The 25,784-nt window shown below is 49.5% G+C and overlaps 4 protein-coding genes across 4 annotated transcripts; 3 read left to right on the forward strand and 1 right to left on the reverse strand.

Annotated features, from left to right (window-relative positions):
* Nucleotides 1–302: 302 nt before the first annotated feature.
* Nucleotides 303–1,740, forward strand: BCR38DRAFT_395739 (survival protein sure-like phosphatase/nucleotidase). Its single transcript, XM_040857638.1, has 2 exons — nt 303–1,434; nt 1,492–1,740. Exons 1-2 carry the CDS (start codon nt 509–511, stop codon nt 1,559–1,561), a joined length of 996 nt encoding a protein of 331 aa, XP_040714474.1. The 5' UTR covers nt 303–508; the 3' UTR covers nt 1,562–1,740.
* Nucleotides 1,741–2,985: 1,245 nt separating this feature from the next.
* BCR38DRAFT_486901 (uncharacterized protein) lies at nt 2,986–5,065 on the reverse strand (the record flags this gene model as incomplete). The annotated part of the gene is made up of 2 exons (XM_040864088.1): nt 2,986–3,239; nt 5,008–5,065. The coding sequence occupies 2 exons, from the start codon at nt 5,063–5,065 to the stop codon at nt 2,986–2,988; spliced, it is 312 nt and encodes a 103-aa protein (XP_040714475.1).
* A 9,458-nt stretch (nt 5,066–14,523) lies between these two features.
* BCR38DRAFT_244415 (uncharacterized protein) lies at nt 14,524–19,482 on the forward strand. Its single transcript, XM_040854420.1, has 3 exons — nt 14,524–15,047; nt 15,111–18,452; nt 18,508–19,482. Exons 1-3 carry the CDS (start codon nt 14,995–14,997, stop codon nt 19,364–19,366), a joined length of 4,254 nt encoding a protein of 1,417 aa, XP_040714476.1. The 5' UTR covers nt 14,524–14,994; the 3' UTR covers nt 19,367–19,482.
* Nucleotides 19,483–21,882: 2,400 nt separating this feature from the next.
* BCR38DRAFT_346868 (DHS-like NAD/FAD-binding domain-containing protein) lies at nt 21,883–23,440 on the forward strand (the record flags this gene model as incomplete). Its single annotated transcript, XM_040856287.1, has 2 exons — nt 21,883–22,081; nt 22,158–23,440. 2 exons carry the CDS (start codon nt 21,883–21,885, stop codon nt 23,438–23,440), a joined length of 1,482 nt encoding a protein of 493 aa, XP_040714477.1.
* Nucleotides 23,441–25,784: the final 2,344 nt, after the last annotated feature.

A 25,784-nucleotide genomic window follows, 5' to 3' on the forward strand; every position in this document is an offset into this window, starting at 1 on the left:
GGCCCAGTACAGTTTGGCAGTTTGATCGATGAACGGAGACAGCTTTGGATAGCAACCTGGATTCTTGTGGTTGAAACATTGCGTTGACGTACATCGAACCCGGTATTGTCGTGATATTGACATGTTGGTTGTTCATGAACCTTCTCAATTTCTTTTTGACGGCTACCTCGAGTGATGTCGTCAAGTATACTGCCATGCTGCCCATCTGAACCAGGTTGAGGTACCTTATTCCGCAAGTGGCCGATCGGATGACGTGCCTGCAAGCTATATTCCAGATGCCCCACCCCCACCATTGCAACATCAATCCCACAAGGCGGCTCCACTTCTCATCGGTCACCTTTCGGCGCCCAACGCATGAAAATACTCGACGTCCTGTCCGTCTCTCAAAGTACTTTGACACAATAGACCAAACTTTCATTCCGGGTGTACGCTTAACAACTACACAACGCCTCCCCTCACGACCCAATCCTCTACCAAAAGTATACCTACACAAAACCATCCCGCCAAGATGCATATCCTCGTAACCAACGACGATGGGCCTCCCTCGCCCACGTCCTCTCCGTACGTTCACAGCCTGGTTCGCGCCCTCCAATCCGCGGGCCACACCGTCTCCGTCTGCCTCCCGCACATGCAACGGTCCTGGATCGGCAAAGCTCACATGATCGGCGAAACGGTCAAGCCTTCTTACTACCGTCCATCCGCCACCTTCGACCCCTCACCGACGGCCCCCTCTCCGCAAGGCAGCACACACGCCCGACCAGCCCGCTCCGACGACGGGCCCGTGGAGGAATGGATCCTCGTCGACGGCACGCCAGCCAGCGCGGCGCAGATCGGGCTCTCGCACTTCTTCGAGGACCGGGGGCCCATCGACCTTGTGGTCTCAGGCCCCAACTACGGACGCAACACGACGGCCGTCTTTGCGCTGTCGAGCGGGACGCTAGGTGGGGCCCTCGAGGCGGCGGTTTGTAGGCGGAAAGCCATCGCGCTGAGCTATGCTTTCTTCAGCCGAAACCACGACGCCGAGATCATCGAGGGGGCGAGTCGGCATAGTGTGAAGGTGATTGAGAAGCTGTACGCACAATGGCCGACCGACAGGAGCGTAGATTTGTATAGTGTCAACGTACCGCTGATTGAGGGCGTGGACAGGAAGAAGACAGTGTGGGCGGGGATGTTGCAGAATTACTGGAGCGAGGGCGGCTCGTGTTTTGAGGAGGTGGAAGGGAGTGTTGCTGGGGAGGATGAAGAGGAGAGTAGGATACGGGAGGGGGAGGGAGAGTCTGAGGTCCAGGGGAACGGGGAGAAGGTGGTTCAGAATGGGAGTCGGTTCACGCATCGGCATTTCAAATGGGCTCCCAGATTTACGGATGTGTATAAGAGTGTGGAAGATGCTCCGCCAGGGAACGACGGCTGGGCGGTTAAGGAGGGCTTCACCAGGTTGGTTCTACTCCTTTTCAGTCATCTCCAGCATCAGTGACTAACTATCAACGACAGCGTCACCCCGCTGAAAGCGAATTTCTGGCATACTGCAACGCAATTGCATGGCGAGGAGTTAAAACTGTGAGTGCTATTATTGCATTTGACTTTGAGTCGTCAACCGATTTTGGCTACCGACGCTATCATGATGATACCAGAGGCGGACGCCGGGGCTTAGGTCATTTAGAGAAAAACACGGCATCTAGATTTATAGACCTAGACAATCCATGTCAGAACCCCGTTTTTGGGGTGTCGAATGTTCTCCACGGACTTGAGTGTGCATCCGTCCCAGAATCGTCGTCCTTCCATCACCTCCTCTATGTTATAAATGTCCCGCATCTTTCCAACTCTCCGTAGAGACGCAGAAGACTCGCCAGAGGTTAAAAAGACAAAGTCGGAGGAAGCGACCTTAAAGTCATCGACTAGGACTTAGTGAAAGGGCATCCGTAAACCTATTTCGCCAACAGCTACATGCTCCGCAAAGCGTTGATCCGGAAACACTACCTGAGTGCCAAGGTGAAGAACCGGGCAGCTAAGCGGTCTGAAACGGTGCTCAAGGACGACGTCAAGCGGAGCAAGGTCTCGAGCTGGGTTATGCCGAGTTTTGGGATGATGCTCTCGTTTAGACGTTTGGATTATGGGCTAGTTCGGAGAGGAATAATGAACGATGGGATCGCTCACCCCTGGGAGTTGACGCTCGGATCGCCGTAACCCACTCCCGATTGCCTTGCTGTGCCATTTTAGGTCCTCCACGTCTTTTGGCACTTGTGACTACTATCCCTATTACAGAGATTACGCCCATCATAAAGCCCGCCTTATCAAAGTTCCAGCTATCCTCCTCCGCGATACCGTACTTCGCGATTGTATTCTGTGGGCCGAAACCACGCCGAAAAAGAAGCTAGTAAAGTAGAGTATAGATAATCTTTACCTCAATGATTAATTCAAATATCAATCTAGTCTATTACTAAGGTATAACGGACCCCACGGTCCAACTAAACAATTTCCCGCATTGCCGTATAACCTAGGTTTCGTCCCTTATTTTCCACCTTTTACTATAGTAGATAACTAGGAAGAAAGTGACATTCAATTAGAATATTCAGTGAAGTACTTCTTAGCTCACAAGTAGGTAACGCTTCTAGTCAATTGGACCTCAGTGCCTTAACCGGCACGGTATCACGTACACACTGCCCATGCTGCCTCAGTTTCCAGAATAGAGGATTATTTCGTATATAAGCTAGAGAAGGCTTACAGCCTTAGGAGTAGTTTAACGGTCAGTTATAGGATAAATCGCGCTGGAAAAGTAGTCGTGCGAGGAGGCCTAGGACGTGCTAGCGACGCTATAGGACGTACGGAGAGCCCGTTTATAATACGCGTACTTGTTAGAATAGTAAAGAAATATCTTAAGATAGTGCCGAGTAGTTCTTATTGTTTTTAACGTGGCCATCGCTATAGCCGTACCACCTCCCTCTTTCCCATCCTTCTTGTCGGCCAGCTTGGCGCCCCAGGAGGATGCTAGTGCGCACAGAAACGAACGCCGAACAACGCGATGGCCATGGTCCAGCTGCCACGCAGGCCGTTCAGGTATGCCTTACCCGCGTCGCAGAGCATATCGCCCATATACGCGGACTGAAGGTCTGCGGCATCCACGCCAAGCACGACGTGTCCGTCCGCACTTCCTATGTACTCCGGTGCCTTCACGAGGATAATGTTGTTCAGGATGACGTCAGTAGAGCCGACTAAGTAGGTTGCCGAGATGAGCTGGAAGACTACCGAGTAGGAATATGTGGGATCAGTAGAGAATTATGTAGCCAACATGCTGAATCTGGGAAGATTGATGGCAAGCTGTCAGGTGGGTGCAAGGGTTTTCACTTCTATTTCCAACAGTCAGGTTTGGCCTACTGCCCCCGCCTGCTATGCTGGGTCCAACATATTGATAATTTCCTCTAGGTCCAATTCTTCTGGTAATATCAGGAACCTGAATATTAGGCTTTAAGATAGCAATCAAGATTTCGGGCAAGAAATGACATTGCCTTAAGGCTTGTATCCATTAAACCCCGTGCGATCTACTTGTTTCGTTGTGATCATTGTGAGAGTAGGTACATCACCTGAACGGAAAGCACGAGCGCCATCTCATCAGCCGTTCTATGTTTTGGCCCCCGCGCTGGCCAACCCGTGCACTAGGTTTTGCCGCAATGGGATTCCATCTCCAGCATTGATTGGCTGTGCCGCACTGCCTGGGCTTGCTTCATGGATCCTACAGCCAAGTATGGTGAGAAGATCTTCAGCTGATCTGTGGTGTGCTGAGCACAAGGACATTGAAGTTGCATGAAATGTCCGTGAGATGATTCGGTAAATACGATTGATTCCAAGCATAATTTAATGATTCAGATTGCTTGCTGTAATGCTGGGGTGCTTGGTTGATCCAACATAGTGAGGAGATCTTCGCGACCAGCGTGAGCACAAGGGTATGGAAGTTCCAGTGGACATAAAACGACGCCTCGAAATGGTTCGGTAAATATAATTCGGATTCCATCTCCGGCGTTGCTGCATAGTGGGAATATCTCTACTACGTATTTATCTAACTTTTAATCATGAAATATGAGATTCTAATCATCAGAATAGTGCATTTGAGAGGATTATCCAATCAAAGCTAACGCGATCCACAAGTCAGTGACCCACCCAAGTCAGTGACTCAGTTTTCGCGACATTTCAACCTCCAACTTGACTTATACAACTTTCCACGATTCAAAATGCCACGTATCTCAAACGAAGCCAATATTCAGTTGGCTATCCAGGCTAAACGTCGAAACCCAGAATTAAGCTGGAACCAGCTCGAATTGATCTACAAAGCTGCCGCCAGTACCATCAAAGAAGATACAACGGAATTCAACCACAGCACATTGCCAACGCTACAAAGCGGAATTTGACCACGATGGAAGAAGAGACGATTGTTCGACGTATACTTGAGCTAGATTCGCGAGCATTTCCTCCCCACCTTCAAAACGTGACCGATATGGCCAATATACTCCGACGCGCACGCGACGCGCCACCCGTGGGCAAGAATTGGGTTTCAAATTTCGTTAACCGACAACCACTCCTCCGAACGCGTTTAAATCGTCGAATTGACTACCAGAGGGCATTTAACGAAGATCCCATCGCATATCGCGCGTGGTTTAAGCTTGTTGCCGACACAATAGCGAAATACGGGATCACGCGGGAAGATATATATAACTTTGACGAGACAGGGTTTTTAATAGGCATGATCATGACTGGAATGGTCGTTACAAGTGCCAAACGAAAGGGCAGGCCTAGACAAGCCCAGCATGGTGATAGGGAATGGGTTACCGTTATCCAAGCCATCAATTCTCAAGGCTGGGCAGTACCTCCATTTATCATCTTCGCGGGGAAAATCCACCTTGCCTCCTGGTACCGCGACGCTGCCTTACCACGCGACTGGAAGGTTTCTCTGTCCAGTAATAGCTGGACAACCAATGAATTGGGTGTAGAGTGGGTAAATCATTTTGATCTACATACCCGGAGCCGTACAAAGGGTACGAAACGTCTTTTGATTCTCGACGGCCACGAAAGCCATCACTCAATGGATTTCGAGGAATCCTGCAAAAAACTGGGAATTGTTCCTCTTTGTATGCCTGCCCATTCATCACATCGGCTCCAGCCTCTCGATATAGTACCTTTTAGTGTGTTAAAACGCGCATATAGTGGCTATATTGAGGAGCGAATGCGAAAGCACCAAACCCACGTTGCGAAGGAGGATTTCCTATCTGGGTTTCTAGAGGCATCTAACAAGGCAATGACCGAATCTAATATTCGGTCTGGCTTCGAAGCGGCTGGACTTGTCCCATTGGATCCAGAAAGGGTCATTTCCTCGTTAGATGTTGCTCTAAAAGCCCGTACACCGTCGCCCGACCCTCAATTGCCGGCTGCTACTTGGACTTCCAAGACTCCAACTACCACCCTGGAGGCTACTTATCAATCAACTCTTATTAAGACTAGTGTCCAGAGGCATTAAAATAGCTCCCCAACCCATATTTTGAGCTCTGTAGACTCAATTGCAAAGGCTACTCACCTAATAATGCATGAGGTTGCCCTTCTGCGACAAGAGAACAAGGAGCTCCATGAGACCAACCACCTGTTAAGCAAACGTCGCAGAACCAAAAATAAGCAAATACAGCATGGAGGTACAATTACTGTAGCTGATTCACAAGAGCTACGGGAAGCCAAGGGTGATATCGAGGCAGTAGAGGGTGAGGAAGACAAAAGTAATGGTCCAAGGAAAAGGATCGCAACTAGTGCAAGACGTTGTGGTGTCTGCGGGGGGACTGGGCATAATGCGCGGACTTGTCAAGTAGAATTAGAAACATCTAATGAATAAGATTCTGCTTAGTTGAATTGATCTGATGTGTTGTGGTGAAGTTATCTTGATTAATATTGAATTGATGGTTGAAAGGGAGTCACTGACTTGGGTCAGTCACCAACTTGTGGATCACGTTATTGCTAATCCTATAAATAAGTAAGGAAATATTATAGCTTTCTTCCCCCGCGTTTCGGGGCCGAGAGTAGCTACAATAGGGCCAGGATACTAGTAACAGCAAATACAGTACCCAACAGATTTCAACAATTGCTAGTACGCCATTGTTACACGCAAAGGTGGTCAAAGATTTGTGAGGTTGTAAAAGCATGACATTCTATCTAGTCCTATGGAGCACGAAGGTTGGACTTAGCCAATAATAATAATAATAATAATTATTATTATTAAATACGCCGTAGGCTCGAAGCCCCCGGTACCTCTACTAGTACTCCCGTATGTCAAACCGTGCCCTAATGGCTGGACTAAATACATACGCTGCGTCGTCGGTTCGCCCTATTGGCGACTGCGTTGCGTTCACTACCATACTACGTTGGTTCTCAACCTACCAACAAAGTCCCCCCTGAGAAGATCGATGCTATCTGGGCCTTGAAGCTGTCCGACCCGTCCCTAGCAGCCATCTTACAATAGTCCCACTAACTACTGGTTCTCCTGTTGCCGAATAATAAAAAAAAATATTAAATACGCCGTAGGTGTTAACCCTCGGTACCTCTACAAGTACTCCCTTAAGGGGCTATAGATGATATAGCGGGCCCTTAAGCCGCGTCGGGCGGTTATACAGGTAAACTTGTAGCCAAATGACTACTAAACCTCCTGTCCCTCCCTAAGTCTGTGCTACAACCCCTGCCTGAACTACCGATAAGTGTGGTAATGTGGCACTTAAATTCGTCCTCAGGGGTGGGATGCTGCTGATGTGCAGAAGATGCTCGACTATTTTTTTTGTCGCGACAAGTCGTAGTATCTGCTAATTGGGGTTCTCGTCGAGCGTATACATCTCAACCATACGCTCAAGTGGATAGACCGTAACGTGGTCAGACGCTCGCAAGAATCGCGGCGAGAGGGCGTGCTGCGCGCCTTCTATCGTGAGGGGACGGGTTCGCCGACGAGCGTTATCGGAAAGGCGAGGTCCGATAAGGGGTCGGATTAACGATTCGAATTCTGGACCGGCTGTCGAGTTATATTCCGCCGACGTAGTGCTTGACGGTCGACTGGCTAGGATGCTCGTAATCCTAAACTGCACCAATCTCCCTATTATCGCTAGGTAGGCGAAGTCAACAAGGTGGGCAGCGCGCCGTAAGGGTTGACTAAACCCCCTTGTGTGTCAGCTGCGGGATTCGAACCCGCGACTCGTCACCGACCCAAGTCCGAATAATAATAATAATAATAATAATAATAATAATAATAATAATAATAATAATAATTATTGCTTCCTAAGCAATAACGTATCGAGCGAGCTTCCGCTATATTAATTATGATTTCTAGCTAAAATTCAGTTAACCGATCTATATTAAGATATCTTCTCTAATCCTGTAGCTTTAGTTTACGATAATTACACTAACGAATATAACCCGTATAACCCCATATGTTAGGCAACCTTGGTGGGCTTTGCCAAGACCACCAAGGTTACCACGTGACTTAGCCCTTCGGGACTAAGTCCAACCTTCGTGCTCCATAGGACTAGATAGAATGTCATGCTTTTACAACCTCACAAATCTTTGACCACCTTTGCGTGTAACACCATAAGTGCCATAGTGCTTGGGGATGATAGAGCCACATAGTACTGTATATAGCAGTCAGCCAGATCAAATGTCGGTACACTCACCGAGAGCCTATACATAGAATCAGCTACTGAAGCCGTCGCGTTAGGACTCGTGATGCGAGTGCATATGGGGTGTGAATTGTTGTATTGGGAAAGGATGTCCAGGTCAGCTATTCTGGCCTGGCAGAGCTCTTTGATAGCTCTAATCTATAGCTATAGGGTAACCCCCTATAGGGTCACGTATCAACTCGGGATCGTGATCTATAATAATGGTATATTTCCATATCACAATAGTCGGCTTACTGTAATAGGTACACTGTTTATTCATCATAGCGCTTATTTGGTAACTGTTCAACAGCAACGTATAATGAATAAAAACCACTCTAAATCCTCTTCATTAGACACATCTACATCGATTTCACAAGTACTTGCATTATGTGAAACCCAGGGGGCAGGGCAGGGCAGCTAGGTCTCGACTCGTATCGGAGGATGTCGGCGTATGAAGTCTGTTATCCAGCGGGGAGATAATACTTTCTTGATAGGAATAATTTCAGCCCCGCGGAGGCCTTCTCGAATATTCTCCTACATTGCTGGTCTTTTCAACGCCTCGTAAAACGCTGGGAGGAAGTCGACCTTTTCAATATGCGTAAGATGTTTACGGATTCTATCCTCAACTTGCCGACGGTACACTTGTTCCAGAGGGCCGGAACAACAACATCAAGGGATAAAGCTTGTGAGACGAATGTGCAGGCATACAGAAGGTGTTCATTAATGTCACCTTACAATAGAGCTCGAATTCGGTCAAATGGTGGCTCTCGTGGCCGTCCAGATTGAGCATCCAGCATACCCCGATCTCTAAGTTTTTCGTGTGCTTATTAGGAGTGCTATATTCATTCGAGGCCTCTCTCGTTCGTTCGTCGTCCAACCATTATCGCGACAGCAAGACCCCGTCTTTTGTTTGTGTAAAATTCCTGATGAGTTAGGGGAAGCCGACGGCGAGACTGGTATTGTCATCAACAGATTGCCAACAGGTCAAGGCCGAAAAGCGCATGTATACGGTCTCATCTCCGGGATAAGTGGATAGGGCTATCGTATACGGATTTACAGCTTCAGCACCATGGAGGCGCCACAAAGCATCTTCACCGAGTGGGACGACGACTTGTCAAACATTGAAGACGATGGATTCCGGTGACCAAACAAGGCAAAGGTTCGACTGATTCCGATGACGGCCACGACCGCATCAGGAGGCCCAACTTTCGTCACTTCATGGCTAGGAGAATTTTATTCAACCGCCACTTCTCGCTTACAATGATCGACGTTAATATCAGCACGTGCATCGTCTGGTTCGGAAATTTGGGTTCTACAACTACAGCGACTTGCTGGCCGTCTGGGCTAAGTACAGACTCGGGCCGTGGAAAGAATGAGGCGATGATTTCGAGGCGCAGCTCACAATCTGTAGCGGAAAGCTAGTGTTGGATCGAGATCAAAAGACGAGGATGGGACCTGGCCCTTTCCGCTCCTTATACTCCATCCGCAGTGCCGAAAGGCATCTTCGACCAGATCTACGACATCACCGGACATGTCTCCGAACCTAGGTGTAATCATGCATTTCCAACCCTTACGAAACATCAACAGCTTCGGGCTTACTTTTCAGTTTGATATTGCTAGGACAGCTTGGTTGCTAGAGTTCAATACTTTCCCGGACTTCAGGAAGACGGGGGATGTGCTGCAGGGCTTGGTAGCGGAGTTGTGGGAGGGGGTGCTAAGCCTCGCTGTGCCGAGATCCTTTGCATCAAAGTTACTGCTGCGGTACGACCTAAGACTGGTACTGAGATTTGAAATGGGAAGCCGGAGGCGAATGATGAGAGTATGATTCATGTTTGGCATGTAGAATGGAGAGCCTACTGGGGATCGTGAGGTTGGGAGGCTGAGGCATTGGAATTGTCGAGGGAGGGAGGCAACGGTGGTGGTCTGCAGATGCCGGTCGACAGGTGTTGAGGAAACTCTTTTGAGATCAGGTGAATCACCACAAACTGTCATCTCTGATATCGAGATGGAGTAGAGTTTTCAAAGTGTGGTCACCCACCAAGGGGAATTTGAACGCTGTGTGGTTGAGCCTTCGCATCACATAGAGTTCTAGACACATCAAGCTCATCAGGTAATGCAATATCTTTAAGGTTACCGAAGCGCCGCTGTCCACGTCTACTTCCCTCAGTACTTGCTAGTTTGTTCAAAACTCAGATCCGCCCAGACTTCCGAGATCGACTTCCCGGGCGCCGAACCATGAGGGCGAGCTCATGCCTGCAGGCAGCCTCGTTGTGAGTTATTTTCATCCCAAGTCATCGAACCCGTATTTCGCACCGAGCATCTGAATCTCGCTTGAAGTCTTGCCAAGCTTGTCTGAAATTCTTTTCTCAGCCCCAAAGCCAATTTTGGACGGCGCAGCGTGTATTCCTGAACTGGCTTCCTTCCTATTGTCGCCTCTGATTGCGCGAAATGAAGATTCTGGTTGTGGGTTGTGCCAATTATCAAAAACCCGCTCGCTATCGAACACAGCCTTGCTCGTGGGCCAACAGGATGTGACATTCCTTCCGCATGACATAAGTGGGTGCCATCTGTGTCATGTTAGAGCTGAACAAAGGAGGGTTTGGAATATCGGAGGTGAAAGTTGATGAAGTTTTCGGTTAATGATTAACTATTGATACTGAGGAGGTAGCCGCCTTATGATAGATGAAACGTGCAATAAGATGGTTGAACATAAGTCCATTCATGACGTGCTAGTCGGACATATGAGAATGTTAAATTCCTGGTATCGAATTTTGGTACCGAATTTGTTGTAGATAATTCAGGCACAATTGGATACAAAGTAGCCTTTTGTGACCGACATGTTCAAATGAGGCATCTAAACTCACAATGCCCCATGCATGATATGTTTTAATACGGTAAGGTCATAGACATAAACGTTACTCAGTGTCCGACATGTGGCCATCAGGAAAAAAGTTCCCAGGTTACATCCAGTGGACCGATCGTGTTGTTGCCCCTTTGAAACTCACCTCACATCACTTCCTGATAGCCGCTAGGGTGGCTAGCATCCTAGGCCTTGACAGACACTCCGCAAAAGACTTATTCCTGTAGTTACAGGTAACAGTCGAGATTCTGTACCAAGATGCAGAAGACCTGTGGATAGCCCTGAGCCTGTCGTCTATTCACTTCATACCCAGCAGTCAGCTTCGATAAGTTCTAAATCGGGACACGAACTCTCCTGATGAACTCTCATTCCCAGACGAAGGATGAGCTTGAAGTGACCTGTGCATCTATTCGTCTTAGTCCCGCGGTCAACTGTCGACTTTCTCGTTTCGCGGCTCCAAACCCTGCTTGATAACCCAAGGATATGTGCAGTATACTGCTATCATTGAGCTTTTTCACAAGCTTCACGCCCAGGCTTACAATCAAACAAATCAAGGTTTGTACGTAGTATGTATCTTTAGCGTGGATGAGCTGTTTTAGCAAAAGTCCATGTCGTCTTCGAAGGACTCATTCAAGGCCAGGACAGACAAGTGTAATACCTTTGGCACTTGAAAAGGAGAGAAGATGGATTCCAACTGATAAAGGCACAGGGGAAACCTCTGAATAGAACAGCTTTCCACCTCCATGTCCGTGCAGCGAGTGCACAGGGGAGCTTTGGGGTTTCCACCAATCTTGTTTGGCATACCAGTTGTTGAGCCAAGATGTCGCAGTGCGATGCTATTTCGTAACCGAGAACAAGCAGATTTTGGACGGTCTGGCAAAGATTTGGGACTGTCTTCCGGACGGATCCCAAAGAATACCATCGAACAAATCCTTTCAATTCAATAGTCGATCATGTCTAACAATAGTTGATGAGTTGGGTGACTGACCGCTAAAACGTGATGATTGCCATTGTGACGTTGGCAAGAGGTAGTGTCTATTTTTGGTAAAATACTGCTCAGAACTGCATGTCTTTGGGACGCCACGTAGAGACGTGACAAATTGGAGCTGATACTATGTATGCTTCATTTATGTAATAGGAACCCGCAGGACTGTGCCGCTTCGTTGCATATGTCATGGAGAGGAACCAATGAGAGACAAAAATTCAACAAGTAATTGGCTTAAAAAAGCGATTCCTACCCCTTTACCATGCGGACCATCAAATGACGTGTAGAACGCCAGCCCGTGTTGCATTAGACAAAGCAAGGCTTGACAGTTGACCACCCCGCATAACATTAATAGTTGAGAAAGCATGTGAGCTTGGAAGTTTGAGCTTCTAGAATTCTATATGCGAGCCGTGCAGCAAAGCTCCAGATGAAAGATCGGCACAGCTGTGTCGCACCAGGATCTCGCATGCGCGTAAGATGCACGACTTGCCCGACCTATACTTGGAACCGAAGTCAGAGTCGGGTCAACCTGAACCCACTTGGCCTAGTGAGTACCGTTTGGATGTTTCGTAAAACTCCCGAAATTGATGGAACACGGGACTTCATCTCCGAAGCGTACGAATGTCGCTATGATACACATAACAACAGCCTCTGTGATAAGGGTCGCGCGAGTTATTGCGGATTGTTTTGCGGGTTGTTGGCTGGCTGGTGTGTTCTGTGGGTAAATTGGATCTCTTGTCGTCTTCAACAGCCGGACTCGTCGAACTCCTGATTCCTACTCGTACAAATTGAACAGATTGTCCTGATCGGAAAGGTCTCCGATAACCAACTAGTATTATCGGTTCCCGAGATGAGAGGTGGGGTTGCCGGGGTGCGAGCTTCGCAAGCCACTTGGATGTTCGGAAATCTCACCTCATGCGTTCTTGACAGGCGGGTCTGCAAAACAAATCAACGAGTAAGTTGTGACTGCTCAAGAGGCTGGCGTTGGCCCAACTGGTAAGGGGAGGGCTCTGATCCTCAAGACATGTCCTCCGTCTTGATTCAATGATTGGTAGCGCTCCGTGAGGCAGGCAATACTTGGGCGTTTCGCCAGGCGTACGAACCACGAGGCGCGATGGATGCATGGAAATCGCGCAGGACCGACTGCTTGGCAAACATGATTTGTTGAACCGACGCGGGTTCGGGCCTGTTGAAATCTCAACATGTGTTTGAAGTGCCGGTTCGGGATAGTGGAGAACGGCAAACCACACCGGAGGCACCAACAGGCGACAACGACGACGCCCAGCAACGTGAGCGGATGATCTGCCTCGGGTTGCTTATTCCTGAAATTTGCAAAAGCTGGGCCATCTTGGCTCACATGCGATTCGACGTCAAGCTTGGCTTGCCAAGCAGCCCAAATTTTGGAAAAATTGTAACTTCGGACCGTGAAGGGCGGACGTTTTTGTAAGGTCTTTTAGGGTGACCTTAATATCCAGCGTGGGCATCGACTAGCCTCTGACGAGAGCGCACCGAGCGGAATACGCTTCGTCCTTGCCACTGGTTGGACTTGTCCGCCTTTTGAAGTCGTAAGAGGAAATAGGCTACAAGCCACTGATGCACCATCATTTGCATGGTTCGGGTGGAGATCAACTGATATCTGATTTCTGGGTTCTTCATGTTCACAGCGGGTGTTCTTCTTGTTTTAGGTTATGTCTGACGAGAAGATGACCCATCTGTGTATTGGCACAAGCTAGCAACACTTCAATCTGTCGATTGCCGAGCCAGTTGGCGAGTTCAGTGATTCTGAAGCTATTCACTTGGGCCGTTTGACACTAGTGGTTTTGACTGTCTTGAAGCATCGGAATGGCATAAACGCTAGGGCATCATGAAAATAAAAAATGGAGTAACCATGTAATAACCATGAGATAATACCAGTGTCGAAGAAAGAGCTCGGAGAGTAAAATTCAAGTCTCCAAGTCGTCTTGATCTGGTCTATCTCACAACATCATGTCGTATCAAGGCCCTCGCGCATGACTGCATCAAGCCACGGGATTCTGCAGATAGGAACATATAATTCATCTCTTGGTCAGATCCAAATGAGTATCTTTATTTCAATGTGCAAGCACTTTCCCTGTTACCGCTGGCCGAGTTGTCGAGTCCACTTGCGCTCGTCACCTCGCAGCTCCCAGAGTTCCAATCTGAAAAGCCCCAAGACGGGTTGGGACCCGCCCCCCTTGTCCCCGCCTGGCGCTGCGCTAGCGTGGTTTGCGCTCTTGCACAGCCTCGCTTGGCCCTTGGCAACGTCTCTCCAATTCGCCCCATGCCAGCCAATGCCTTGTAAGTGTCCATTGAAATGCCAGGGAGCTTGTGCCAGTAGACGAGTTTTTGGCTGTTGTATTTGCTGGGAACTGGGCAGTTGCTGGGAGGTGCCACTTGGGCAGATGAGGACGAAATATGCTCGCCAGGATCAGACCAAAAGTATCCTGTATCAATTATGGTAGACACTCATGTGGCACCTGCCCGTAAAATGCTGAGGTTCACTCCATCGGGGTACGAGTAGGGGATGAGAGATACATCCGTGGCCAAGACACTTTTGTTTTCCCTTTGCATTGTTTCATTTGACCCAGCAGCCTCTTACCTTGTACTGCGTCGTTGATCGCTCATTCATTACTCGCCGCGAGTTTACAGTCTCTCATTTTGTTGCTTTCCTCCTCACCTTCTTCCACTACAGCTCCTTTTGAGCATTTCTTCCCACCCCGTCGCGTTGGCTCCTACCGCTTTTGTGTGGTTGCCCTTTTTTTTCCGGTGCCCCAGGTAATAATTGCCGACGTCAAGCTGCGCGCTCAACCGTTTAGCAAGCACGCACTTTGACGCATTGCATCACATTCTGGAAAGCCTCATATTCGAGACACCACCACAACCCACAACACACACAACAGGCCTTTCTCTCCTTGCGACACAACTGGTGCATATCATTTATTCGCAGCCGCTCCTTGATCTTCCCCCGGCATTCCTAATCATAATTGGCTCCCGTCATTCGCAAGTCGCCATCGAACACCGCCGCATCAACACCGCCACATCCTGTTACTTGCCGAGCTGGACACGCGTTGAAGTGGGCAGCAAAGTTGTGCAACGCAGTACTCACGAGAGGCCTCAGCTCGCGGCTTTAATCTGCACGATCCAAATTCTCGACAAAGGTTGACTGTCTGACCAAAGTGGGTTGTGAAATTCATAATCCGTTGCGGTCGCGGTACGGCATGTTCTAAGAGTGGACAAGTGATTCGTGTGCTTGCCGCAAGAGGATTAGACTTCAAGACTTACCTGGTTTATATCCTGTATTTGCCACCTCGTTCTTGTGCTCAACCTCGTTGAAATAGTATCGTCCAGGACATACTGTATGGCCAAGTCAACGCCCATTCGTATATAATTCCTACAAGACTCGCATCAGCTGCATTCCAGTCCGGTCCCAGCTCCCCGTTGGCCCCCTTGCGTCAATCACGACAATGGCCAACCCTAGCAAGGACGCAACCGAATTCTCTACCAGGAGACCAAGAGCGTACGTTGACTCCGTGGGTGAGCCAAGTATATACAATGCTCAAGCTAACGTTGCGTGTCCCAGTCCCACCATCACCATCGACACTACGGCTGTGAACCCCGGCGCGATTCAGGAAACAACCAACCTTGAGGCTGCGTCGGCATCCCGACAGTCCCCAATTTCGCCTGCCGACGATACCATAAGTCCTACGACTCTGGACCCCTTGACACAGAGCTGGACTGGTTCGGACAGGACCAACATGCACTCGATTAGCTCGAGACCCGACTTGCAGACGGTGCCGTCGTTTGACAGTAGGGACAGTCGCCCCACGAGCCCTCACAATGTCTCCAGCCCGGTTACCTCACGAGGCAATGATCGCAACCAAAATTTCCTCTCTGTGCCACCAAACCATCGGTCGAGGCAGAATTCAGTTGATAGCGAAGATGGCACCCGTTCAGTCGCGTCTTCCCAGGGTGAAACTGTCGCGGCCTCGTGGCAAGGAGACAAGGGCTCCCCTTTCCACGACAACGAAAACATCATGAAGGACCCGGATGCGCTAAAGCCTGACGCCGGTAAAGAGGTCGACTTCGTAGTGGAAAACAACCCTTTCGCTTTCAGCCCTGGACAGCTCACCAAGATGTTTAACCCCAAGAGTCTCTCTGCTTTCTACGCCATGGGAGGGCTTCGTGGTATTGAGAAGGGACTTCGCACCAACCGGGAAACTGGTCTGAGCATAGACGAGAAACACATGGACGGTGCGGTTTCATTCGAAGAAGCCACCAAGAAACACTCGAAACTTGCGAACGAAGGGGTAGACAGCCCGCAAACGCCAGTCCACCGGTCAAACACGGGGGGCGGTAGTCGAGATGCCTCCTTCAGTGATCGGAAGCGTGTCTTCGCAGACAACACACTGCCAGAGAAAAAGGGCAAAAGCTTCCTGCAGCTAGTCTGGATCACCTACAACGACAAAGTGTTGATTTTGTTGTCCATTGCCGCGGTCGTTTCGCTTGCCATTGGTCTGTATCAGACATTAGGTACTCAGCATGACTCCGAACATCCAGGTGTCGAATGGGTCGAAGGTGTGGCTATTATTGTGGCTATTGTCATCGTTGTGCTCGTTGGATCTCTGAATGATTGGCAGAAGGAACGCCAATTTGCCAGACTAAACAAGAAGAAACAAGATCGGGTCGTGAAAGCAATTCGCTCGGGCAAAACTGTCGAAATTTCTGTTTTCGATATTCTTGCTGGCGATGTCATTCACCTCGACCCTGGTGATCTAATTCCCGTCGATGGTATACTCATCCAAGGTTTCAACGTCAAATGCGACGAGTCGCAGGCTACCGGAGAATCGGACATCATTCGCAAGCGACCTGGAGATGAAGTACTTGCCGCTATCGAAGCGGGTGAGGACTTGAAGAAGGCCGACCCATTCATCCAGTCAGGTGCGCGAGTGATGGAAGGTGTAGGTACATTCATGGTTACATCGACAGGAATCTACTCGAGCTACGGCAAAACGATGATGGCTTTGAATGAAGATCCCGAGATCACGCCCCTTCAGTCCAAGCTTAACGTTATTGCCGAATACATCGCCAAACTTGGAGGTGCCGCCGGTCTTCTACTTTTCATCGTCCTATTTATCAAATTCCTCGCCGCACTGCCGAAAAGTACCTTAACCCCCACAGAAAAGGGCCAGCAGTTCCTAAACATCTTCATCGTTGTCGTTACCATCATTGTTGTGGCTGTCCCAGAAGGTCTGCCTCTAGCTGTCACTTTGGCACTCGCGTTCGCAACGAATCGAATGCTCCGCGACAACAACTTGGTTCGTCATTTGAAAGCTTGCGAGGTCATGGGCAACGCAACCACGATTTGCTCTGACAAAACCGGCACTCTGACACAGAACAAGATGCAAGTCGTGGCTGGTACCATTGGGACCAACCATCGATTTGGGAGCTCCGACACTAGTTCGGAAGCCACCCCTAATTCCACTGTCTCCCCGCAAAGCGACTTGTCTACCAAGGAATTCGCCACGCGTCTCTGCAAGGACGTGCAAGACCTGATGCTCAAGTCCATTTCTCTCAACTCAACAGCATTTGAAGGCGAGGTCGAAGGTGTGATGACCTTTATTGGCTCCAAAACTGAGACAGCGCTACTCATATTCGCCAAGGACTTCCTGGGCATGGGACCGGTCAGCGAGGAACGATCAAACGCTAAGATCCTGCAGCTTATTCCGTTCGACTCCGGCCGAAAGTGCATGGGGGTGGTAGTCCAGCTCGAGAACGGCAAGGCACGACTATATGTCAAGGGCGCGTCCGAGATTTTGTTGGGCAAGTGCACCGAGATACTTCGCGATCCGGTTCAGGACGCATCAAGCGTTCCGTTGACGGATGCGAATGACGAGACCATCAAAGGCCTCATCGAGAGCTATGCCAACCGATCGCTCAGAACCATCGGTATCATCTACCGCGACTTTGAGAGATGGCCTCCCAGAAACGCGCGCCGTGCCGAAGGCGACCGTAACGAAGTTGTCTTTGAAGATGTGTTCAAGAATATGACATTTGTTGGCATGGTTGGTATTCAAGACCCTCTCCGAGACGGTGTTCCCGGTGCTGTCAAAGACTGCCAAAGAGCCGGTGTTGTTGTCCGCATGGTCACCGGCGACAATAAGCTCACCGCTCAAGCCATTGCTAAGGAATGCGGTATTCTGCAACCAGACGGTCTAGTCATGGAAGGGCCTGAATTTCGTAATCTGAGCAGAGCCCAGCAGGAGTCAGTCATTCCCCGTCTCCAGGTCCTTGCCCGTTCCAGTCCGGAAGACAAGAGGATTCTGGTGCGCCGCTTGAAGGACATGGGAAACACTGTTGCAGTCACTGGTGATGGCACCAACGATGCGCCGGCTCTGAAACTCGCTGACGTGGGTTTCTCTATGGGTATTGCTGGTACCGAAGTAGCAAAGGAGGCGTCCGCCATCATCCTTATGGACGATAACTTCAACAGCATCGTCAAGGCTCTGAGGTGGGGCCGTGCTGTGAACGATGCAGTCAAGCGATTCTTGCAGTTCCAACTCACTGTCAACGTCACAGCTGTCGTCCTTACTTTTGTCACGGCTGTTAGCAGTGACACAGAGGCGTCCGTGTTGACCGCTGTCCAGCTTTTGTGGGTCAACTTGATCATGGATACGCTCGCCGCCCTCGCACTTGCCACCGATCCCCCTCAAGAGAGTGTGTTGGACAGAAAGCCCGAACCAAGAGGGTCTAGCATTATTTCTCCCACGATGTGGAAGATGATCATTGGGCAGTCAATCTATCAGTTGGCCATCACTTTCTTGCTTTACTACGGAGCGGTTTCTATCCTCGATATCAGTGAGAGCGTCCGCGACACCCTCGTCTTCAACACCTTCGTGTGGATGCAAATTTTCAACCAATGGAAGTAAGTACAGACACTGTAACAAGCGCTAGGTAACCGCGTGCTAACATGTATCTAGCAACCGTCGTTTGGATAATAAGTTCAATATATTCGAGGGTCTAACGAAGAATTGGTACTTCATTGCCATCAACGTCGCTATGTGCGGTGCGCAAGTACTGATCATTTTCTTCGGTGGTGATGCGTTCAGTATTGTCGGCCAAAAACCCCCACAAACCGGTGCCCAGTGGGCGATCGCCCTGGTCATTGGCTTTATCTCCATCCCCATCGGCTCAGCGATCCGCTGCATCCCAGACAGTCTGGTGGTGAAGCTAGTCCCTGAATTTATCAAGCGCAGATCCTCCAGACTTCCCGGGGTTACTGTCTCGGACGAAGAACGGTTCGACTACTATCCGACAGCGCTCGCTGACGTTAGGGACGAGCTTGCATGGCTCAAGAAAATCAAGGGGGGTCGAGTCAACAACCTTACATTTGCCATGAAGCACCCGCGCGAATTCATGGCTGCGCAATCAAAGAGCCCCTCGCATTCCCGATCAAACTCAATCAGACCACCCCAAACTCCAACGCGCGAAGATAGTTTTGGCTCCCCTGCACCAACTCCGGATTCCAGAAAGCGGTCCAGATCTATGAGATCTCGATCAAACTCCGCTCTTGGAGCACCAACCGTCATGGCAGGTATCATCGCAGGCAGTGTGGCAGCGGGTTGGTCTCCAGTTGACAGAAGCGGGGGTGATAGTACATTCGGTCAATTCCCTCGCCCCTCGCCATCGCCTTTGTCAAATCAAGATGGCGGGCTCCAACCTGCACCAGCATTCACAGAGGAGCCTGAGGATATGGCAAGCCCCTCGGATGTATCAGACGTGCCACGGCTCAGTGTGCCCAAACCCCCTTCAGAAAAGCCGCCTAAATCAGTTTCTTAGAAAGTATGAGCGGGTTTGTAGTTTTGTTTAGTGCGTCGCAACTTGCACGAGGACGGTTCAGCCAATGAAATACACTTGGAGTTCAGCTTAGAGATACTTGTACACATTACTAAACATCACTTTGTGGCTTTCCAGAGCAATCGGATCATCACTCGATGGATTAACAAAGACCGGAGTTGTGCCGTCATGGTCTGGGTGTGTGATCGTTAATGACACAAATGTACAGGATGCTCTACCAATATGTTACCATTCCATCGCGACAGCTCTGGAATGGACCCCTTCTCGTTTCATATGTAACAGGTCGGGAAGAAAGGAAGATCAATGCATGCCAAAGACTGTATGGGTGGCGAACGGAGTCCTGAGTTCCAAATTGTATTGCTTGCGTTAAGCAAGTGGTCAGCGGAAATGTCAGACAACCCTCGTATCTCATTCTTGGATTTGTAGGGTAGTAGGCTGCATAGTGTACGCAGGTAATATACTGTAAAATTTGGTATTCACAATATATCAAGAAACAAACTCATTCTCGGCCCGCTAAATGCGTATAACATAAGTTGGGAACACGTTAACTGTGAAAATGGATAGGATTCCTAGGACAGTCGTAGAAGGTGATAATTATTAAGGGATCGTGCGAGACCACCTCAAGGTTGTGGGAGTGTGTTATACTGTGTAGATGATACTGTGTGGTACATGCAAATGCGCGTAGCAGAGGGCCGGCCATTGAGATTGGATTTGTTACTTTGCCCACTCTATGCAGGCGATATTTTATCGCATTTGCCAAATGTCGGCTCAACCAAAGTTCTGGCAAACCCAACAGCAACAGGCATCCATGACGCCATGGCCCGGCTAAGCAATTCCTCAAAGGTAATTGTTGGACTGACTCAATGCCCCCGTTGACTTAGATGCTGAGGGGATTACTGAGGGGCAAGAGACAAGTGCTGTTGAGCTCCTAATTTGTTCCGAGGTAATCTCAAATATTGATAAGGGATGACCATTGTCGTGATAAATCAGGCAGGCGTTGTTGACTGCATCTCATCATCATCATCACATGCCTTTGGTTTAGGCGACGAGTATTTGCCTGGCTAAGTAGTTGGTAGATGACAATTGAAACGAGCGAATGGCAGCATGACTTGACAACATGGGCCTTGCATCCGGGGAGACTACGTTTTGGGACATTTGGGGCCGGCCCAGTGACAAAGATGCTGTAAAGGGGAGAGGAGTTGAATCTCAGATGGGATGAGTTCCATCATCTCGGACAATCAATCTACGGGAGGGAAGCCTCATCGGCTAATTGACTTTATGCGCAGTCTATAATACAGACACCATGGAGGAAACGGTTCTTTCTACTTCTAGTTATCTGGGGAGGAGACGCGATAATCCAGAATAGCCCGCCCCACCTTAAACGTGGCAACCTCGTGAGTAGTAGGAGACAGCAGGATATGGCATATTCTCGAACCCATCTTGGGAGATAGATAGGTGTTCTCAAGGGCAGTTGATGGGTGGATCAAGGAGGTGTGTAATAGGAGCATGCCGAAGTATGAATAGATGGGGTGGTTCTGGACTGGCTAGGCTAAGCTATTTATCGGGATCTCGCTTAGTCGGCGAGCGACGCTTGTTGAGTTTCAAAACTCTTTTCCCCTTGCCTTCGTTCCGTTGATTATTATTCCCTTTCCCTTCTGGAATCCCAAAAACCCACCCACACGTCAGCAGAATTGCAACGCGTTGACAACTCCTGCCAAATTTGGGACAGTCGCCATGTGAAATAACCTGGCATAAAACATTCACAACACACGTCTACAATCACTTCATCAACTTTCCGGCTTGAAACAAATAAATCTGTCCGGTCTAAAGAAACTGGCTGCAACAAGCCGGCCACAATTCCGCCGGGTCCAAGAGATCTCATCCAACAAGCGGCATAATTGTCTGAGGCATCCATCCATCCATCCATCCTTAAGTGGTTCATTTCTGCGATTCCCATCTTAGAATCACAGGCTCGTCAATAATTGCAATTTTAACACGCCAAACAAACAACCGCGTCAGTCTCTGAGCAGGTGGACTTGCGAGATACCTAGTCCGAGATACCTAGTCAACCGCACCATTTCCCTTCTTCACTTCTTCACACCTTAGAAACAAGCTCGCAACACATTGGTAATTACCTCGTCCCTCGCCACCTGCCAAGCGATTCCTGTCGACTGTCGACAAATGAAGCAACTGTCAAGGCTTCATTCGCATTTGGCTTCTTTCACATCATCACATCCCACCTGCGCCTTACCTCTTTATCAATTCTTTCGTGGACCCGTCGACATCCACTCCGTAGATACCGTCTATGCCTGAGCCTTCACTTCAAGACTTGCGTCAACTTAAGTGCTCGTTCATTCGCTCATCCTTGGCACTTCATTTTCTTCCACCCCCACCCATCACACCACCTGACCATGAACGCCAAAAGAGGTCGTGGGCGTCCCAAGGGCTCAGGTGCTAAGAGAGGTCCCAAGCCAAAGGTCGAGGTCCAAGCTGTGGCGATGCCCGTATCTGACGATGAGCAAGATGTCCATCTTAATTTGAAGCCAGCGGCTGTCGACCCGCAACCAAGTGGCCACAATCCAGTACATATCTCGGAACTCGAGGAGCGACTCAACGACATGGGCGACTCGTGGGAGACGGAGTCACTCTTTGAGGACATCATTGAGGATTTGACGGAAAACAAACCTTTCGAGGATCGTAAGTCTTGGCTTCACTACCGTTTTTTTTCTCTTCCACCTTTTTGGTCATTTATAACTTTCTAACCCGCTTTCAGTCGAGGATGCCTGTACGCGGGAGGAATCAGTGAAATACCGTCTTCAGTTGCAGCAGATCGGCCCCGAGAACTTCTGTAAAGTGCATGTTGACTCCGGCGCCGTTACTGCCAAGAAGCTACTCACTGCCTTTGGGGTTCGCCCTCCGGCATTTCTTGAGGGCCAAGAGGATCATCGTTATTACAGCCTGCTTGTTTTAGCCCTTACTAGGGAGCTCTCCAAGCGTGCAAAACTGCCACACTTCAACACAGTTGACGATGCCGCTACACTGCTCAACAGATCCAAGAACATTGTCGTCATCACCGGCGCTGGAATCTCTACGTCGCTTGGAATTCCAGACTTCCGGTCTAAGGAAACGGGTCTCTACTCTAAGCTGGCCAACTCTGGGTTGGCCATAAATGATCCTCAAGAGGTCTTCAATATTGAGGTTTTCCGCGAAGATCCCACCATATTTTTCTCAGTTGCCAAGGACATTCTGCCGGAGTCCAAGAAGTTCTCTCCCACCCATGCATTTATCGCGATGCTCCAGAACCAGGGCAAACTTCTGACTAACTACTCGCAAAACATTGACAACATCGAGGCGAACGCGGGTATCCGCCCCGATAAGCTGGTACAGTGCCACGGATCCTTCGCAACTGCCTCGTGTCAGAAATGCGGATACAAGGTACCTGGCGACGCCATCTTCGTCGATATCCGAAACGAAGTGATCCCTCGGTGCACCAAATGCATTGCGGCTCTCCGCAGCAAGGGTAACATGAAGCGCAAGAGATCTAACATGAGCAAGCGCTCTTCTTCGGGGCGACGGCCACGCCACGAATTGGATGATACCGATGATGAGGAGTACGACTTCCCGTCCGCTGGCGTCATGAAGCCCGACATCACCTTCTTTGGCGAGAACCTACCGGATGAGTTCCACGATCGTCTGGTGAAGCACGACCGCGACTTGGTGGACCTCGTCATCGTTATCGGTACCTCGCTGAAGGTCGCGCCGGTTTCTGAAGTCGTGCCCTACCTCCCGCCGCATATCCCGCAGATCTACATCTCCAAGACGCCCATCAGCCACATCAATTTCGACATCGATCTCATTGGAGACTGCGACGTCGTGGTCGCGGAGCTGTGCCGTCGTGCTGGCTGGGCTCTTTCGCATGAGATGATTCCCCAGGATCAGCAGGTCAAGATTGATCTCGAGGAAGGATACGAGAGCCGTCACCTTTTCAGCACCGTCGAGCCCGGTTCCTCCATATCCGGCCCCGTCAGCAACAAGGTCGCGAAGTCTCTACCCTAGTGCGACTTTACTGACGGATAGGCCGAGACCAAAGTTCGGACCCGTGTTGTTGGTTGATGACGCCTCCACCAAGCAGTAGCACCTTGATTCATGCACTTTTGTTCGACCATTCGAGTACATTTCTTGTTTCGACCCATGCATAAGCCGAGGCGTTCCGGAATTTTTGAAGAACTTAGCATCAACACTGCCGGCCCATTTTCAGACAATGCGTTTAATTTTCGTTTTGGGGCGGTTTTTCTTTCTTTCTTTGTTCCTTTTTCCCTTTTTCCCTTTTTTTTCTTTGTCCTTTCAATTAATTCGACACAAGGTCGAAGAGTCCCTTGGTGGTGAGGGGACAAATCCAGACAGGCAAACGTTTCCAGATGGCGGGGCTCACAGCACTGAATCACGAAATCAGAAAGATTGTTGAGGTAGACAAGGCTCGGACTTTGGTTTTTGTTTCCTACTAGACCTCGCAGTATTTGTTTTCCGAGGGAGGGAAACAGGAGTACAAGCGGCTTTGCGATGTAATCCTGTTTGGTATTGTGGTATTTCGCGGCTGATGGTTGAAGGACGATACACCATGTTTTGCACAGACACACATAGCGTGGGTTTCTTTTGCCATACTGCTATTGTATTGAGAGATGCGGCACGCATAGATAGACCCGAGCAACAATTGTCGCAACTGAATGGATACATCCACGCTGCTAGACACGCAATTTGGCTCTTGCTTGGATGTTGTATTAGGGCGTGCGTACTTACAAACCCCTCTCCTCAATTAGTTGCTGGAGACGAGAACCTGCCATGATGGCAAACAAGTATGGAAGAAGCCCCATTGTATGATAGTGACGTGGTCAACGATCCAAGAATTGGCCAGTATTATTAGTACGTAAAGCCAGATAGGCTAGCCGGCACTATCATTAGTATCGCACCCCTTATCGTTCCTTCCTCGAGTCATCCCCTCGAAACTGTCTGGATGTGATTCGTTTATTAAGATTCTGCCTGGAAAGAGTTGAAAAGACTTGACGCGTGATAACGTGTCGCGTCGTACATGCGGGCTATTCCAACCTAACTATCTTGGCGCTTGTGGTGTCTGTCGTATGGCGTAATAATACATTAGTCTCATGCTGATACACTCCAAAGATGATACTTTACACCGATGATTATTCTTCTTGTCGACGACACTTGAACAGCGCTGGGAGATCGTGGCGTCACGACTTCCTCATGGTGCAAATGAAGTTGCGTGATTGTAAAAGTGACTGGTCCGGGTTTCGAGTTACCACTTCAAGTCTACCTGAAAGAGAAACAGTGAGATCCAGTCAGCACAGCTTCCACGGGGTTTCGGATTGAATAGTCGAGTCTTTTATACATAACGTTGCTCTACTAGATGCATTGCACGAATGAAGCCCCTGATTCACCAGCGTCGTGGAGAAATAAGCAGCAGCTCTAATACCAGCTCAACATTTTCCTCCTCGGGCTGAAAAAAAGGTAAACCGAGTGCTTTAATAAACAAGCCGTTGAACTACCGGCCAACGAACCCAGCGATTGTCAACTCATACGAGATCGTCAAAAACACAGCCTGTATACCCTTGCCCAGCTACCCAACCAGCGGGCGCATCTATCCGCTTGCGGAGTGCGTGCATACGGCGCCCCGGAGTAAATGCTCATGCACTGTGCAAGCGAGTGGTCAAGGAGGAAAAGGATGGGAATGCGGTGCCGACCCAACAGCCTCCAACACGGCAGCGTTGCCCATGACAGACTGTTGATCGAGGCAGGTTATGATGTAACTTGATGTGCATGCTGGTTGGTCCTGGAGAAGAAGGATTTGTATTCGCAGCAGGGTATTTTGGGGCTGGGAGGCAAGTAACCGTCCGAGGTATGCATGCTGTGCTGAGTGCTACGTGCGGTATGAGATGATGACTTACAGTCGGTTGAGACACTGATCCGGATTGCGGGCCACATTGGCCTTGCCGTAGTCATGCATGGTGAACACTTAGGACTAGAGCCAGCATAAGAACGGGCTGGTCCGCTTGGGCATGAGAGGCTCCAGGGATATGGGAGAAACAATCATCACATCTCGATGGTCCATTAGATGGGGAGTCGAATCTTGATTCACAGACTGCACCGCGGACATCGGTCTGGGCCCAGCCGGTCCCAGGCTCGATATCCTTTTTCCTAAGACACACATGAAGACCGACCTCATCATGGCTGCCAAACATGTCTAGTCCTAGTGAGAAAACGTCTAGTACACCCGTTCTCAGGAAGTAGCAACTGCCCCATCCAAAATTGCAAATGGAGAAGATTTATCCGCCATCATTCATAACCCGACATCTCACAACCTCACCGTAACTACTTAGGTACCGTA

This window comes from Pseudomassariella vexata (genome assembly GCF_002105095.1).
Source record: "Pseudomassariella vexata strain CBS 129021 chromosome Unknown BCR38scaffold_9, whole genome shotgun sequence".
In the NCBI taxonomy this organism is placed as follows: domain Eukaryota; kingdom Fungi; phylum Ascomycota; class Sordariomycetes; order Amphisphaeriales; family Pseudomassariaceae; genus Pseudomassariella; species Pseudomassariella vexata.